This window comes from Ammospiza nelsoni, chromosome 18 (genome assembly GCF_027579445.1).
Source record: "Ammospiza nelsoni isolate bAmmNel1 chromosome 18, bAmmNel1.pri, whole genome shotgun sequence".
Taxonomy (NCBI): Eukaryota; Metazoa; Chordata; class Aves; order Passeriformes; family Passerellidae; genus Ammospiza; species Ammospiza nelsoni.
The window spans coordinates 10,763,471-10,779,515 of record NC_080650.1 but is presented as its reverse complement, the minus strand read 5'-3'; the positions used below and the strand labels follow the sequence as shown (position 1 = coordinate 10,779,515).

At 47.6% G+C, this 16,045-nt stretch overlaps 1 protein-coding gene across 2 annotated transcripts in view; it reads right to left on the bottom strand.

Annotated features, from left to right (window-relative positions):
- The window catches only part of LIMK2 (LIM domain kinase 2), a 30,558-nt gene that overhangs the window by 4,843 nt on the left and 9,670 nt on the right, over positions 1–16,045 (bottom strand). The window contains exons 1-12 of one of the 2 annotated variants that reach the window (XM_059484922.1): positions 15,505–15,861; positions 10,565–10,700; positions 9,192–9,301; positions 8,769–8,957; positions 8,266–8,371; positions 6,741–6,937; positions 5,854–6,040; positions 3,420–3,506; positions 2,543–2,674; positions 2,239–2,295; positions 1,996–2,061; positions 1,028–1,202 (exon numbers count right to left, since the gene is read on the bottom strand). In XM_059484922.1, coding sequence (XP_059340905.1) covers positions 1,028–1,202; positions 1,996–2,061; positions 2,239–2,295; positions 2,543–2,674; positions 3,420–3,506; positions 5,854–6,040; positions 6,741–6,937; positions 8,266–8,371; positions 8,769–8,957; positions 9,192–9,301; positions 10,565–10,700; positions 15,505–15,557 — 1,495 coding nt within the window. In that variant the 5' untranslated portion in view covers positions 15,558–15,861. Of the gene's footprint in view, positions 1–1,027; positions 1,203–1,995; positions 2,062–2,238; positions 2,296–2,542; positions 2,675–3,419; positions 3,507–5,853; positions 6,041–6,740; positions 6,938–8,265; positions 8,372–8,768; positions 8,958–9,191; positions 9,302–10,564; positions 10,701–15,504; positions 15,862–16,045 lie in introns of those variants that run through there. The other variant, XM_059484921.1, reaches the window with a different exon arrangement.

Here is a 16,045-nt window from a genome sequence, read left to right as displayed (position 1 = left end):
AGCAGCCAGCAAGTCCCTGCTGCAGTGACTGCAGAGATAATAAATTACACACCGGCAGCACTTTGATCCTGGGAGAGCTGGCAGGCTCCAGCACGCCATGCTCTGCTTACAGACACACCCCTCCCAAGGCACGAGCTGCTCAGCAGCCTTGCTTTCAGAGCTGATGTCAGACTATGCTGTTGCTGTTCTCTTGACAAATGCCAGGACTGAGACAAACTCTGAGAAGCAGCCTCAGACTTCTTTAGGGCTGGAGACCTTGAGAAAAGGCAAACAGAACAGCACACAAGAAAGTAACATAGAAAACTGAGCTGGGGGAGAGAAGCCCAGTCCTTCCTTCCCCAGTAGACTGTGCTGGACAGTGCTGATATCCCAGCCAGGCAAACTATCCAACCTGGTCAGAGAGACCTGCTCTTTAGGAGGAAATTGTATCTACTGTATTTCACCCTCATCTCAACTCCTGCAGGAGCAGCTTTTCCTCTAAGGGTCACAGCTCAACCTTAATGCAACTGAGGGCTGCATGTCAAAACCCAGATTTCCCTGCACTTGTAGTACAATTCCCATCTGAATCCTGAGGCTTCAGCAAACCTGGCAGCACATGGCCTCTCCCTAGATCTGTGCAACAGCATAAACCTCATCCCAGAATGTAACGATTCCCTCTTTCAAGGGGCAATTCCAAAGCACGAGGCTATAACAGAAATTGATCTTGGGTTCAGTTTTATCTCAGGCCTCTTTTTATCTTTCCTTTTACTTGGATTGCAGCAAGTTTACTTCTGTTGCCCTCCTGAAGAATCCTGCTGTCAAGCCAGAAACAGAACCTGGGCTGGTACAAAGGCTCACCAGGGCAGGCACTGCAGGACTGCAGCTATGACCTCTGTGTGTATAGCAAAGCTTCCACATCAGCAGGTCTAAAACCACAGGCTCTAAAAGGTTTGGGTGCTACTGGGGCACAGAAACTTCCAGTAATCCTGTCATCTCTGTATCTTGTCACAGGCTGTCTCCTTGCCTGCTCCCTGTGCTGGACTCTTACCATTGAGCATCTCTGGGGCCATCCAGTAGGGGTTCCCCACCACGGTGTAGCGCTTTTTCCTGTCGCTCTTGCGCAGCGTCCGCTTCTTGGCCGACGGCTTCTCCAGGGTCGGCTTCTTCCTCTCCTCCACAATCAGCCGGGACAGACCGAAGTCAGCCACCACCACTGTCTTATCCTGCACAGGGGGTTCAGTACAGGCTACTGATCACTCCCAGCCCCTTTCAGGAGCAGAGAGGCTGCAATTCCTGTTCACTACCAGCTATAGTCTAAGGCAACTATCTGGGTTTCCTGCAGCCATGAGCATAGCAAGATGTCCAGACAGTGTAAGAGACCCAGTTCATGACCCCAGCTCATCACTTGCTCCCTTCATGATCTTATTTCCTGTGTGGTTGCTAGCACTTATCCCACCAATTTGGCTACACTTGCCAGGGGAAACCTGGACCTTTCCTTTTAGATCTTCCTCTTTTACCTGTTCAGGAATTAACTTGGACTTTGATCCTGGGTTGTCTGAAGCCAAGTGAAAAAGGGCAGGCTTGAGGGAATGAAACTACACAAAACTCTTGTGACCCAGCATTTAAAAGATTGAGAGGACACACGTGTACACACCTACACACTTGTCTGAATCCTGAGTGCCAATAAAAAGTCACTAAGTGGTTAAAAGAACAGAAACAGCTGCAGAGAACACCTCAGAGTTGAGATAAAGAACAGAGCTGTACTAATTCTCAGAAAGTGACTCTTACAGGAACTGCTACCAGAGGAAGGGTGGTAAGAGAACAGAACACAGAAACAGTGAAAGCTGGATCAGTCTAGAAAACCCTGTGTGAGAATAAAGCTCCTTTGCCTGGGCACAAAGCCTCTCTGAAATCAGTTCCACCCTGACAAAAGAGGGAACATCATGTGGAGAAAACCAAGGGAGGAAGATGCCAAGGAGAGAAGCAGCATGCTGTGGGAACTGAGGTGTAACTCACCAGCTTGATCAGGCAATTGTGTGAATTCAGGTCTCTGTGAATGATGCACATGGAGTGCAAGTAAGCCTGGAACACAAGGAGAAAAGCTGGTGTTAGAGGTTCCCAGATGAGCATTTTATGACAGACTCCACAACCCAGTTCCAGTAGTCAGGCAGTGCCCACAGCCCCTCATACTCCACCCTCCTGAAGCCACTAACTCTGACCCCAGAGTTTGCTCTGTTACAAAGCAACAGTCCCACTCACCATTCCAGAGGCAATCCCTTTGGCAAAGCTGACCTTCTGCTGCCAGGGGAATGGGTCCTGAAAGATAAATGGTCAGGGACCATCTTACCAGCCAGCAGTTCCTTCACAAGAGGGACTCTTACAGCACTCAGAGACACATGATACAGCCCCAGAAAGAAGAGGCTTCCTGCCTCAAGCTCACCCACAGCTATGAAGCAGCTTTACTGCACAGCTCCAAAGAAAACTAACAACAAGTACATGAGGCTGGCACAGCCAGCACAGCCAGGCTCACTGAGTACACATCTCCCAGGTGTCCAACACTCACTGCATTGCGCAGGAAATCCTTCAGCGTGCCCCCCTCGATGTACTCGGTGAGGAGATTGAGCTTCTTGTCCTTGTACAGCACACCAATGAACTTCAGCACGTTGGGGTGGTCCAGGCTGCGCATCACCTTCACCTGCAGGCACAGACATCCCAAAGGGATGATTCACAGCAAAAAGGGAATGGAACAAGTGCTGACAGGTCCATTCTGTGGTGAAAAGCACTCCAGAGCTCAAAGTCCTGTTCAGGGATCACAGAGATCACTCGAACACCAACCTTAAGGCACTCAATGAACTGTTGCCCCTTCATTTTCATGCTGTGCAATTAACCTGATCTTAGTCTTTAAGGAGAGCACTCTTGAGTTTGGCTAACATTTCAGAGGGCAAAACTCTCCAGAGCAGCTATTGGGTCTGTGCTGTGTGTGTTAGGGCCACAACAGGAGTGCCAGGTGTTTAGAGAACTGCCTTTAAGCTAAATCTGACTTTGAAAAACATGGTAGGCAGCCATCAAGAAAATAGTTTTGCTTAAATACAGCATGAGTCTTAAATATGTTACAGATATTGGCCCTCATCCTTTGTACTTATGCACAAGGCTCAAGGGATAAATCCTTTATGTCCTGCACAGCTCAATTTGCCTCTGACTGAAGTTGCTCTTATCACTGAAACATTAATGAACTGGAGCTGAAGCAATGTCTATTGCCCAGTGTGAGTCACACTTCACTGCAGCAAACATTCAGCTCATGTCAGCTTTTCCCTGAGCAATGTCTCCCTCCTCAGCACCTTCATTCCTGCCAGGCTGCTGGCAGGATCTCTCTCTCTGGGGAAGATGGGAGAGTTCTACCACACCACTGGCTCAGAAGCTGTTTGAAATTCTGCTCCTACCTCTGTCAAGAAAGTCTTCTGTGTTTCCTCATCACAGCGAATCAGCTCCTTCATCACCATCACCTTTCCTGTTGCTTTGTGAGTCACCTGGTGGAAACAAAACCCACAACTACAGGCAAGGTTCAAGAACACACACCTCCAATGCTCCTGCAACTTCTGAAGAAGTGCAACACTCCCCTCCACCCAGAGAAGAATAGAGATGGGAGGAAATTCAGGGATCTGCCAAAAACCGCGTGAAACTTCTCCTTTTGGAATTCACTGAAGGTGCCGTGTGTGAAACAGAAACTACCTAAAGCTGACAGAGGATCAAGCCAAGATCCAGAGCTGAAGGCTCCAGTTTGGGTAGCACAGGGCTGAGTGTGCACACAGGCTGCCAAAGCCTCCACACTGCTGCATGCCTCCAAGTTCCCTTATGGAACACATTTGTCCAGCAGGATGCTCATATTTTGTGCACAAGCTTTACCAACTGCATTCTGTGCCAGCAAAAGAATCAATGTTCACTTGCATCAGAAAGCAAACCAAACAACCCAAAACTGCATTATAAATGCTTCGGCTTTATGGGGAATCTGAATCTCATCCATGTGCAAGTGGAACTGGAGTGCACAGGCTGTTCAGTTAAGGCAGGAAGCAGTTAATTTTACCTTGCTCCTTTGGAGCAGTGTGTCTCAACATGCAAGGAATGTCCTAGAACAGTGGAAAACACAAAGAAATCCATCATAATAATAAGGTAATAAATTTCCTGGCTCTTAACATGGAAAGCATTTCCAGTTCCTCAAGAACTGTTTGCCTATCTCCAACTAGTTCCTGGCATTTTGCTGTATTATGGAGGTTTTTTGTAACCAGCTCAGGCTTGCTTGCACAGGGTGCAGGAGTGAGTAGAAAGAGTCCAAATTCCTATGAGCACATTTTCCTGGAAATCATCTCCTCTTCATTTGCTTAACTTGGACAGCTCTGGCTCCCTAAGATCTGCAGCAAACTAAACAACCACCTTGCCTCTCTGATCAGAAGAGAATTATGTGACCAGATACAGTACTCGCTGCATCACACCCAGTCAATCTGAAGTCCAAGAAAAATGTCACTTTTTTTTTTAATGGTAGGAGGCAAAAAAGTCCTTTAAAAAACCTCCAGAACTAAAATCCAGAACATATGACCCAGTTACAGTATTTAGGAAGCTTATGAGCTCTTGCAAATACTGTGACACACCAGTTCTGTTTGGAGCCATGGACATAACAAAGCTGACACAGGTGGAATGTGAGTGCATGGAATAACACAACAGAAGCAAGAGTACAATGTTCTTCTGCTCCCATCTGAAATCAAGCATCCATACACAAGTAATGAGCCAGGGAACACTGCATGTTTCAGCCAGGGACATCTAATATCCAATGATAAAGGGAAGTGAAGAGACAAAGGCAAGGCTAAGTGGAATTCTTAAGCTGACACACCAGCAAAACTAAAACAAGTGTCACATGAAACTCCATGGGGGCAAATTTAACTCCCAGAGCATGCACCAGAACAGGACAGCCATGGGGCAATTTGAGCAGAAAAGAAATGCCTTTGTGCCAGTAACTGCTGGGACACAGATGACAAAAGCATGCAACAGAGCAAAGGTTTCACTTACCTACACCTGTTATTTCTCTATGAGCAGAGAAGAAGAGAAATATGCTCATTAGTATGGATCAAGCATTGGGTTTGTAGTGCTGGCTCATCACCTCCCATGGAAGCATGAGATGAACATGGTGGCTGGACACCTCAAGTTTATACCAGCGAAAGGGGAGAAGTCCCATCCCCTGGTGAGTGCAGTCTGAGTACTGAGGAACTCACAGAACCTTAACAAGGCAGAGAAAGGTGCCCCTGATGCTGTCAGGAGCATTGGGATAGGAACTGCTGGAGTACCCTCAGTCAGATCAGAGTTTAAATGCCAGAGAATGCTATTGACTGAGATTAGAACTGTGAGAGTCATGCAAGACCAGACACCACCCCACAATGACAAGCCATTTAGACTGTGCCAGAGATTCAGACATGGTCACTACATCAGCCTACAAACCCCTGAACACACCACACTAAGGGTGGGTAAGAAATGCTGGGGAGCTGAACACACATCAGAGGAAAGATGCTCATAAGAGGAGGTGTGGCCTGTTCCCTGTGCTCCCCACCTCACCCTGCTGTGACACTCTGGAGGGCTAATCCTGACTCACAAGATGAACATGTACAGCCAAGGTTGACACTCAAAGGGGACAAAGTCAAAACCATCTGCAGTCAGACACACTCACGGTCAGGAAAGGAAACAGAAATGGATCTCAGAGCAAACCAGGGAAGATCCAAGACTGATCACTCTCAGCAAGGCAAAACCACTGAGATGGTGGTAAAGAATGCCAAGACAGGCAGACATTTCTGTACTCAAAGTAACTGATGAATGTTTGAGGACCTCCCTCACCTTGATTGCTTGTCCAAAAAATCCTTTTCCTAGAACTTCACCGTGGATCAGGTCACAGGGCCGGAAGATTTGCTGGGAGCAGCTGGAAGAGGAGCGCAGGGACTCAGAACGACTGATGTCACGGCTCAGGAGGAGAGGTTCCTTTGGAGAGCTGGGGCCAGGGGACTTAGAAATGCTGTTACTTCTCCTGGAAAACAAGGATGACAGGAAGGTCAGGGAAGCTAGTGGGTAACCTTTGGTCCAGCATATCCCATCATTCACCCCTAAGGACCAGTTTCTAATGTGCTCCAGTGCTTTTACTATCTCCAAACCCAGATGCTCTCCCAGCACTGTGGAAACTCCTTATGAATCCAGAGCAGCTTCCAAGTCAGAGCTGCCTAACAGCAACAACAAGCTCTCCTGCACTGGCAGTCTGAGGTGGAGCTCTGAGAACAGGGGGAGGAAGCTGTGAAGACACATCACTTGCTATCTCTAAATAAAGTACTGGTAAAAGACTAAATGAGCAACTGAGTGCTCCACTCTCAAAAAGACTTGTTCCCAAGTCCCAGGTCTCAGCCAGATTCCCCTTCCCCACGTTCTTCCCCAGTCATCTAAGGCTGGTAAAAACCTGACCTTTACATTTACTGACTCTGAAACTTAGTAGCTTTTCTCTGTTAACAGTAGAGCTCCTTATTTTTATTACTGAACGTTTGTCATCCTGAAAGGGAACGGAGAGGGAGTGTACACCAACAGCAGAGTCCCAAGCTCTTCATGACTTCTCCACTGGTTTACCCACGGCTGACATCAGAGATAAGCCCTGTCCCAGTCACTGCAGGCACAAGGCTGAGCTGCCCAGGCAGGCAGCACAGGGCAGGGGCAGGGCAGGGGCTGTGATTCCCAGCCTTTACCTGAGGGAGCGCCGTCGCAGCGTTCCCTCCAGGTTCTCCTTGATGTCCAGAGGCGAGAGGGAGCGAGGGGAGATGGGCGCCTTCATGTGGCTGGGAAGGCGCGAGTCCAGGCGGAGCCTGTCCAGGCGCTGCGACACCGGGTCGTGCTCTATCAGCAGCTGAAGCGTCTGGCTTGTCTTGCGAATCAATTCCTCCACCTGAAATCAAACCAAGGGCAGCATAGCAGCAGGCTGGAGGAATGCAAGCTACAGGAGACAGAGGAGACACAGGGAATGCCCCTCAGGAATCAGAGGAGAGAGTTCAGTGAGATCACTCCATAGTTGTGGTTTAGTTGTGTGCACCACAACTGTCTACCAGACAAGTCAGGCTGGCAACACAGAAGTTCCTTATGCTATCCAATACTTCTTTCTGCTCAGCTACAAGTAACCTATATAAAAAAGATGTGGACAGGCTGGAGAGGGTACAGAGAGGGGCCACAAAGATGACTGAAGTGCCGTGAAGCTGCCACGTGAGGAAAGGCTGAGAGAACTGGGTGTGTTCAGCCTTGAGAAGATTTAGGGGAGACCTTATCACCATGTTCCAGTATATAAAGAGTGGCTACAAGGAAGATGAAGACTCCCTTTTCACAAGGAGTTACATGGAAGATACAAGAGGTAATGGTACAAAATAATCCTGGAAAGATTCCAGGTAGACACGAAGACTTTTTTTTTTTTTGCAAAAAACAATCAGCCCTTGGAATAATCTCCCCAGCAAAGTAGTGGATTCCCCAACACTGGACACATTTATGTTTCAGCTGGACATAGTGCTCTAGATACTGCTTTTGTCAAGAAAGATTGCATCAGATGATCCTTGAGGTGCTTTCCAGTCTGGTATTTTATGACTCTATGAAATACGTTTCTTTCTCTGAGAAGTGTTCAAAAACTACACAAGTTTCCACCTTGAACAGTGCTGCAAAAAACAGCTTTGCAGAAGTTGCATGGAGATCTATCTGAGAGATGGCTTGTGCTCATGTTCTCTTTAGTGCCAACAGTAAATAAAACCCTTGGGAGGTGAACGTAATGGTGTTCCCTTTACACTCCTGCAGCATCCCCTGATATCTGGAGAAAGCATTTATTTGTAAATAAAGATAGCAAATAGATTTTTTGCAACGGGAAATGTCCCTAGGATCAGCTGGGCCCTTGTGTATTAGCACTGCCTCTAAAAGGATCAGAACTGTGCACTTTACCAGCAGTACATGGGAGAGTCTTCACAGCCTCTCTGTCCTCTGTCACAGCCCTAGACTTTTCTCATTATCTCCCTTCACATTTGCATGCCACAAAATCAGCACTGAATCCTAACTGCATTCCCATCTGTTACATTTTCCTCTCCAGCTGGAAGGCAAAGCTTGCCTTCATGTTTATTCCTCCTGTCAGCACAGCACTAGCAGTGTACACACACTGTGTGCAGGGTGGGAGAACAGTTCAGGAAAGAGAAAAGGTGTAGGAAGGCAGAGGAGAAGGAGGCTTCAGAACAGAGCTCTACCCACCTCCTCCACCTGTAAGGTACGGATGGGAGCTCCGTTGATCTCCAGGATCCGATCTGCAGGGTGGATGGCGTTTCGGACATCTGGGCTGATGTGCATCCTGTTAACCCTACAGATGGGAATTACAGTCTCTATGTGAAGTCAGTTCAGCCAAAATTATCAAAAATATGCTCCCCTTCATACTGGTATTTTGAAATAAACCAGTGCTAATCTACCATTAGACCAAGTGCTCAGGTCTGAGCTGGTTTGGAGAGAGATCTTCATATCACCGGTGGGAAAATTTTAGCCCAAATTTTTGTTTTGTGCTCACTGAAGGAGACAGCACTGAGAGACACAATTATCAGTTAAGGTTGTCACAGGACTGAAATGAAGACCAAACACAAATGACTATTAGCAAACCTACATCCCTGTAATGCCAAGATTCCCTCAGGACAACAGTACTGCAGGATTTTTACCAGCTCCCTCTGCATGGGAATGTACATTGTACAAAACCTGGTCATACTCACTCTTTCACCTGGACACCAGTGGCATAGCTGGAGCAGCCACCTTCAACAGACACAGAGAATCCCCTCTTGCCATCTGTGGCTGCTGGCATGGAGATGAGGGTCAGTGTGTAAGGCAGCTGCTCACGCAGAGACTCAGTCGAGTGTTTTTCTATCATCGGTGTCAGCACAATCTGGTTATGGCATTTTCCACTGGAAGAAGTGAACAAAGTCATTATGTCCCATCCCTCCCTGCCAAACTCACACGTCTGAGTTCTCTCACTGACCACAGGCCATAGTTTCAGTGTTTACACCACTCCTTCCTCCCTCCCTCAAAGGCAGCTTCCTGGCATTCCTCAGAGTACACTGGCTGAAGCACTCTGAGCCAGCTGAACACGGCTTACACTCAGCAGGAAGCAGCTCTGTGGGAAATGCAGCTCCTCTTACCAGTAGAGAGTGGAATGTTGCACCAGTGCATAAGTGTCCCCATCCTCAATGATCACTTTGCAGCTCATACAAGCAAAGCACTCAGGGTGATACTTGTATTCGCCAGCCACCTACAGACAGAAAAGGGAGTAGCTTAGGAGGGCCAGAACCCAGCAGCAGATGCAGCTCCTCTTTTCCTCTCCAATCAATGTGTTCACTCACATCTCTAAGGCAAGTGGCAGGTTTTTACTGAAGAGTTCTATTAGTCCATTCTCCATTTCCTGAACCCCATCCATGGCACCTTGTTTGCAGAACTCCAAAACAAACATTATCAACCCTCTAAGCAAAGCTCATGTCCCAGGAACCTCTGCTGTATTTGGCAGCTGCTCAACTATCAAAAACAGTTGATAGTCTGCTGCAGACTAGTAAACAAGGTATTAAACCTTCCTGTTCAGTTGCTCTTGGCACGATAATTAATGTTACGCCTGAATTAATAAAGCTAAAAGGGCTTTTTTTTTGGCAGACAGGCAGTGCACAAATTCAGATACTTAACCAGCCAGCTGACAGAAAAAAAAAGGACAAACTGAGACAAAAAAACCTTTAAAGAATATTTTTATTAATTGGTCTATTCTTCTATTTCCCTTACGAGAACTTCATTTAGTGACATTATTATGCAAAGACTTTTGTAGGCAATGAGAAATTTCCTGCACATTTCTCAGTATTTTCTTTTGAGGTAGCAATCATATTACTGAGTACTATCCTGCTTTTTTTAGGCTCTAGAAAAAAAATGGTGTTGTTTTAATCTTGGCAGTTTTAAAGTTTAAATATTTGCAAGGCTGTGACAGGAGGAGAACATTTAGGTGAGCCCATACTGTGCAGGAAGAGTTCAGTGCATCAAAGCAGTTGGGGCTAACACTGCACCAAGACACCATCAGCCTGAAACAGGACTCTGGCCACAACCAGGTGGGACTTGGATGGCAATTTCCCACAGCCAGAACCTGCTGCTCACCCTGAGCCGAGAGCTGGGACTCCACAGTGCAGTGGAAAATACCCCTGGAGACACTGGGGCACTGAGCTACAGAAACTGAACAGATGTCCCCTGAATCCCCTTTCTGCTTTGTAGGTCTGTATTTTTCAGCACTTCATTTGTTCATATGCTTCAGATCCTCACATCTCCCTCCTTTAACAGCTACCCCCATTCAAAATTAATTTTTATCTAGAAGATGCCCACACAAGCTTCATTTCTAATCTTTGATTAGACATTAGAGTAACAAGGAGATTATTACCCTCAGTTTATTTGGTTATCTGAATACCTAAGATAACTCCCAGCTAAATTTGAGGAGATGAAGGCAGGCATGTCCTGCCTCCAGGCAGGAACCCTTCCAAGTCCTTACCATCACAGGCCCAGTCATCAGCAGAGAGCAGCCATGGCAAGATTCCCCAAACTTCCCCCAGTAGTCTTTGTGACAGTACAGCTTCCCATCTTTCTCATAGTACCAGTTAGTGAGGGGATCCTGGCATTCAGAGCACCTTGAAGGAAACAAAAGAACAAAGTTCCAGTTGGCAGCAAGTGACAAATCAACAGTCCTTTCCTGCATGGAGAACACAGACATTCAGCAGCAGCTCAGCACCAGGCAGGTCTGACAGCTATGGATGCACTAAACTCTTCTGCTAGTTATGGATGTACTAAACCCTTCCACTTCCCAGTGCTCTTTGAACTCAAAATTAGCACCAAACCCAAGGTCTGTAAGGACAGGTGGATTCAACCAGTACAAAGAAAAAGAAGCTTCCAAATTTTAAAACAAATCCCACACATTGAAACCCACATTTATAAATTTTGCTCCTCTGCTTTCTCCCTCTTTCTGGATGCAAGTTTCCAGCTGCAGAGCTGCCCAGCACAGCAAGAGCTCTGCTCTGTTTGTGCTTAGTGTTTCTACAGCATCCCCCTTGTGCCAGGACCTGCCTCCTCAGCCAGGTCAGAAGCAGGACTGAGAAACAGGATTCACTTCCCTTTGAAATGCAAAGCCAGTTTTGCACCAACCTTTCTGGAAAGTTTTTCTATTGTTCTGTAGGAAGGCCTCTCCCAAAAGGTAAACTGCAGCATTCTGTATGAGGGAGAATTTTCAAAGCAGCTCATCCCCTGAGCTCTATATATTACTGCATCCACCAATTAACTGTGATTAAAACCCACCTCTCCTTCTGCTGATCACAGTGCATGGGAAAGTAAACACCACAAGAAACCCAAATAAAAAATCCCTAAATAAAACTAATTCTCTGATTTCATGAAGAGAATCCCCAAATCCTTCACATATCTGTCAGCCTCTATTTCAACAAGAAACCATTATTAATCATCTATCTACATCCTTTCAAGAAACAAGCTCCCCCCTCCCCCCAAAAAAGAAGTAAGGAAAAAAATGCAGCAATTCTACTGCAGATACCTTTTTAGCAACTCACAAGCAGAACCCAGGCTTGCTGAATACAAAATTATCCTGCCTCAGCAAGATGCACTGGGCAAGGGAGTTTAACTTCAGCAGCATGGAGGTGTGACTTACTGAGAGATAAGGCACAGACAGGAGTTGCATCAGTAAGGATTATTCCATTAGCCCTGGGCTGCATGTTCTCAGACTTTAAAAGGAAAATAAGTCTGGCACTGGCCATTTCTGAGTGCAGAATCCAGGTCACCAAGAACTGGTTCAAAGAAACACCTGGAGGATCAGTCCATCGACACAAATGTGAGAAGAAGATTTTCTTCTGTCTCCTCCCCCACACCTGTCTCAGTCACTGCGCTGGGGGGAAGCACTGCAGTGGGATGGGGGTTTAGGTGCGTGCCCCTCCAGGCAGCTGACCTCCCTCAGCACTCAGTGTGCTGGTGCCACTGGAGGAGCACTTCTTACATGCTCCCAGGGCTAAGAAGAGAGCTACAAGTGACTTCACCCCTCACGAGCTTCCTAAAAGCTTATTTGTGCCAAAGACATTCCTTGTAAACTCCGGCAGCTTGTAATGAGCACGATGATATGTGAGGCTGGTCATGCTCCAAGAGAGCACAGAGTTATTTGCTCCATCTCAAGAGACTGCAAAGTGACAAGGTAAAGCTGCTTGTAAGCAGCCCTTGGCTTTAGGGAAAAGCACACCTCATGGAGTATTCAGAGCTGCACCCTCCCCTCAGGAAGATTGCTCCTTAAGATCTATTTGGCTTCTACAGTGTTTGCTCTCCCAGCTGAGGAGCATCAAATCCTGTTTCCCCTCCAAGTGATGGGAAAGAACTCCAGCGCATGCAACAGGCCCTGCCAATTCTGTATGAAGCAGAGGGAACGATAATTTAAGATTGCTTTACATGGTACATACATCACTAGAGCCCCAGCCTGGGGGCACTGTCATGGTTACACCCTGCTCCTGGTATGCAAGAGACCCAGAAGGCATCCCAGTGCATTCTGCCTTCAACCACTGGCCTTTGGCTTCCATTTGCAGTAAATACCCCGTGCTGAATGAGCACATAGGTGAGTGGGAGGGAAAAAAGAGCAAGTGGAGACTAACAGCAAAGATTTCTATCGTTTTGTGGCAGGAACATCTGGCTCAGCATGGGCAAATCGGATCCCTCAGACTTATCCAACTCCTCCATGCGTGCCTGTACCAGTGTGTGTGCTCCAGCAGTGATTACATCTTCAAACAGGGAGCTGTGACCAGACCTGCACTTGGGATGCAGACAGCAGTGCTGGAGACTGCTTCACCAGGATTTCAGGACTTGGCTTTCTGTGTTCTCTCCACACAGGTGGGTCACTTATTTGTTTTTAAGCACATCACCTTCCCTTCCTCACCTCTCTTCCATTTCACCTTCAACCCCTTCCTTTTTCTCCCTAAGTAAATGTAAAATTTCTGCAAAAGCAATACATCTGTTTAGGTGGGGGATCGTGTGCATTTGCCTTTCCTTTACCCCTCCTCTAGTACTAAATGCTTGATTCAGCCTTATAGCACTTAGTTAAATTTGCTTCCATCCGGAAATAAGCACTGGTATCTAATTTGGAACACACCCATAGCAAAATGAAGGTAAGGAGGTGGAGCCAGCAAGCAGTCAGTTCTCTGCTATGTAATTAAACAAATCTGGGCAGGACAAGTTTGCAGCTTAAGGCTCAGAGCCCCACCCTGGGCAATGAGGCAACAGGAACAGAGCAAGCAGCCCTGGAGAGGCTGGATGCTGGAAGGGTCTAAGTGGCTGCTGGGTTAATCCCTGAAGGAACAGGACACAGCTGCAGCCCGTGTCACACAGCACCTTTGTCACTTACCATGCATTCTGTAACCTCAGAAAGGCTCAGAAAGGCAGGTGTGGGAACTGGCTGACAGCACACAGGTACGGCTCCAATGCTTTTTATCATTCACCAAATGATAAAAGCAGCACATGATTGTTCCACAAGGCTCTCATTGAAGAGACATGTCAGAATTTTATCCCAGAAGATACAAGAGTTGCCATTTCTTCCTCTCCCGCCTCACTGGAGCTGTGCCCTTGCACCAAGGTTCTCATCAGCCGAGACAGGAATGCAATTACTGCTACAAACATTAAGGAGGCCAACCTTTGCCAGTCACCACAACCAAGAGAAAGGAGTATGCCATGCTCCTCTATCTTTTATAGATTAGAAACCACTAATCTTCTCCTAGATTATATGCTATTCTTATTACAGAGTAGCAAATCATGGTGATCAAGTTTCATGGAGGACTGGTAACAGCCATACCTGCAGATGTGCTTCCTCTTGCTGCCCAGCCACCATTTTCAGAGCTGCAGAACCCTGCTCTGATTATACAGACCAGACATTAGAATTCTTCACCTCCCATCTTTGACTGTACAGAATAAATTAATCTGCCTCCCACATCCATCCTCTAGGAACCCAAGCAGCATCTGGGTGCAGACTTCAGCCCTGATGCTCTGCAGCACAGCAAGTGCAGAAAGAGCTCACAAATCACTGCTCCATGGACTCCTGGTTTTGTGGTGGGTGGTAGGAGGATCAGGTCACAACAGGTAACCAGCCTAGTTTCAGTTGAAAAGCTGCACTGGTGCCTGGTGGCATCTCTTTTACAGCTAAATGAAAGGCAATACCTTCATGGAAGCAAAGACTTCCCTGGCACTGAAGGGACAGATCCCTTGGAGAAGGGCTCATTAACACACTGTCAGGCCAGATCAGTTAACGCTAGACAGGCTCAGGAGGGCCGTGGTTCCAATTCTGCCGGCAGGGCAGGGAGGGGACAGGCCCAGAGAGCTGCAGAATGAAGCATCAGCCCAGCCTGCAGCTCACCCAAGGCTTACTCACCCGGGCTTAGCTCAGTGTGTGTGCTCTGGCTACGTAACAGACACCAGACAAGGAGGAACAGACACTAGAAAGACAGAGTGCTTAAGCTCTGACTATGCAAAACCATTTCCACACACTCAGGAGAAGGTGTACCTATGGCTTAGCATAATACCCTACACATATTACAAATAATGAGTGTCTGCTCACTTTCCTTCTTCTGGAAGCAGCTGCTGTTTCAGAAAGTTGCCTAAAGCAGCTCAGCAACTGTGCAGCAGCATTTACTCCTATCCTAGAATGTTTTACCAACGGGCTCCTTACTCCCAAACCAGCACAAAAGTGTTTGCAGAACAGGATCAATAACAGCAAATCCCAGCAGAGGGGAAACAATGAAAGTGCAAGCTGTGCCTTTCCCCATCCATCCACCTAATCAGCACATCAGTGTCAATCACCAGCCTGGCTGTGTTCAGCCTCACTGACTTTTCTCACTGTGGAGAAGCAATGCAATCAAAGTGTTGTTCTGGAACTATCACCTTTCTCAATTCTCATTTGTTCAATTGGACCAAAACCGAATAAAAGTTGAATTAACCAAAATATCACAGAAGAATCCTTCTCATCCTAGTTACCTGCAAAGTGCCTGATTTCTTAAACAGGATTATGTGCTGCCTCGCTGCAGATTACATCACCTTCCTGAACTCCCACAGCAGCACCTCACCTCACCCAGTCACAAGGAGCTTTGGAAGAGAAGCAGCAGCAGGCACATTAATCTCATTCCTCTGCTGGTGAGCAGAGCACAGGGCACAGTGGCACATTGAGTGCTCTCTGCCTGGCTGGGCACACACTGGAGCTGCTCCCTCCAACCAGGGAGCTGGGAAGGGACTGGCCATAGGAATCTTCCCTGTAACATCCTGAAAGCAACACGGGATCCCACTTTGAGGCCGGCTGTTTCTGGCACACGAGCACGGGACCTTCATTCTTCCAGCCTCACCCACTGAGCCTGGGCTGGCACACAGGGGGAACCCCACTCTGGAGCCCCTCTGCTAACCCTGTGCAGGACTTACCGAAAGGGATCCTTGGGAGCAAAGTAAGCTGGAGCAGACAAGTAACTTCCCATCTTCAACACTGGATAAACCGGATCAGCCACAAACTTGTCCAACTGCCTCTGAACAGCTCTGTTCTGCCAACATGGCAGCAGGCAGTGCTCATTTACTCTTGCGCTGATTCAGATCCTTCACCTCCCTTTGAAGCTGCCCAAGGAATGCCAGGTCTCTCGGCTGCTCATTCTTTTTCAGATTTTTCCTGGCTCCCATTGCTGTAACCATCTTCTCCTGCACTCAGCAGCAGCAGCTCGGGAAGGACAGAATCCCTGCTCACGGGCTAGTGGGACATGCTGCTGCAGCGGCCCTGCGAGCTCTGCTGCCTGCTCACCACTGGCAACTTTTCCCTTCTCTGGTTCCACCCAAGGGTGGGAGGGGAGGAGGAGCCATGGCAGGCGGACAGCGGCGGCTCCAGAGCCTCAACAGGCTCTGCTCCTCCACAGGGGTGGAGCTCTGACCCAAAGAGGGGCTGAGTATTCAGTGCTGAAAGAGAGCAGCTTTGGCC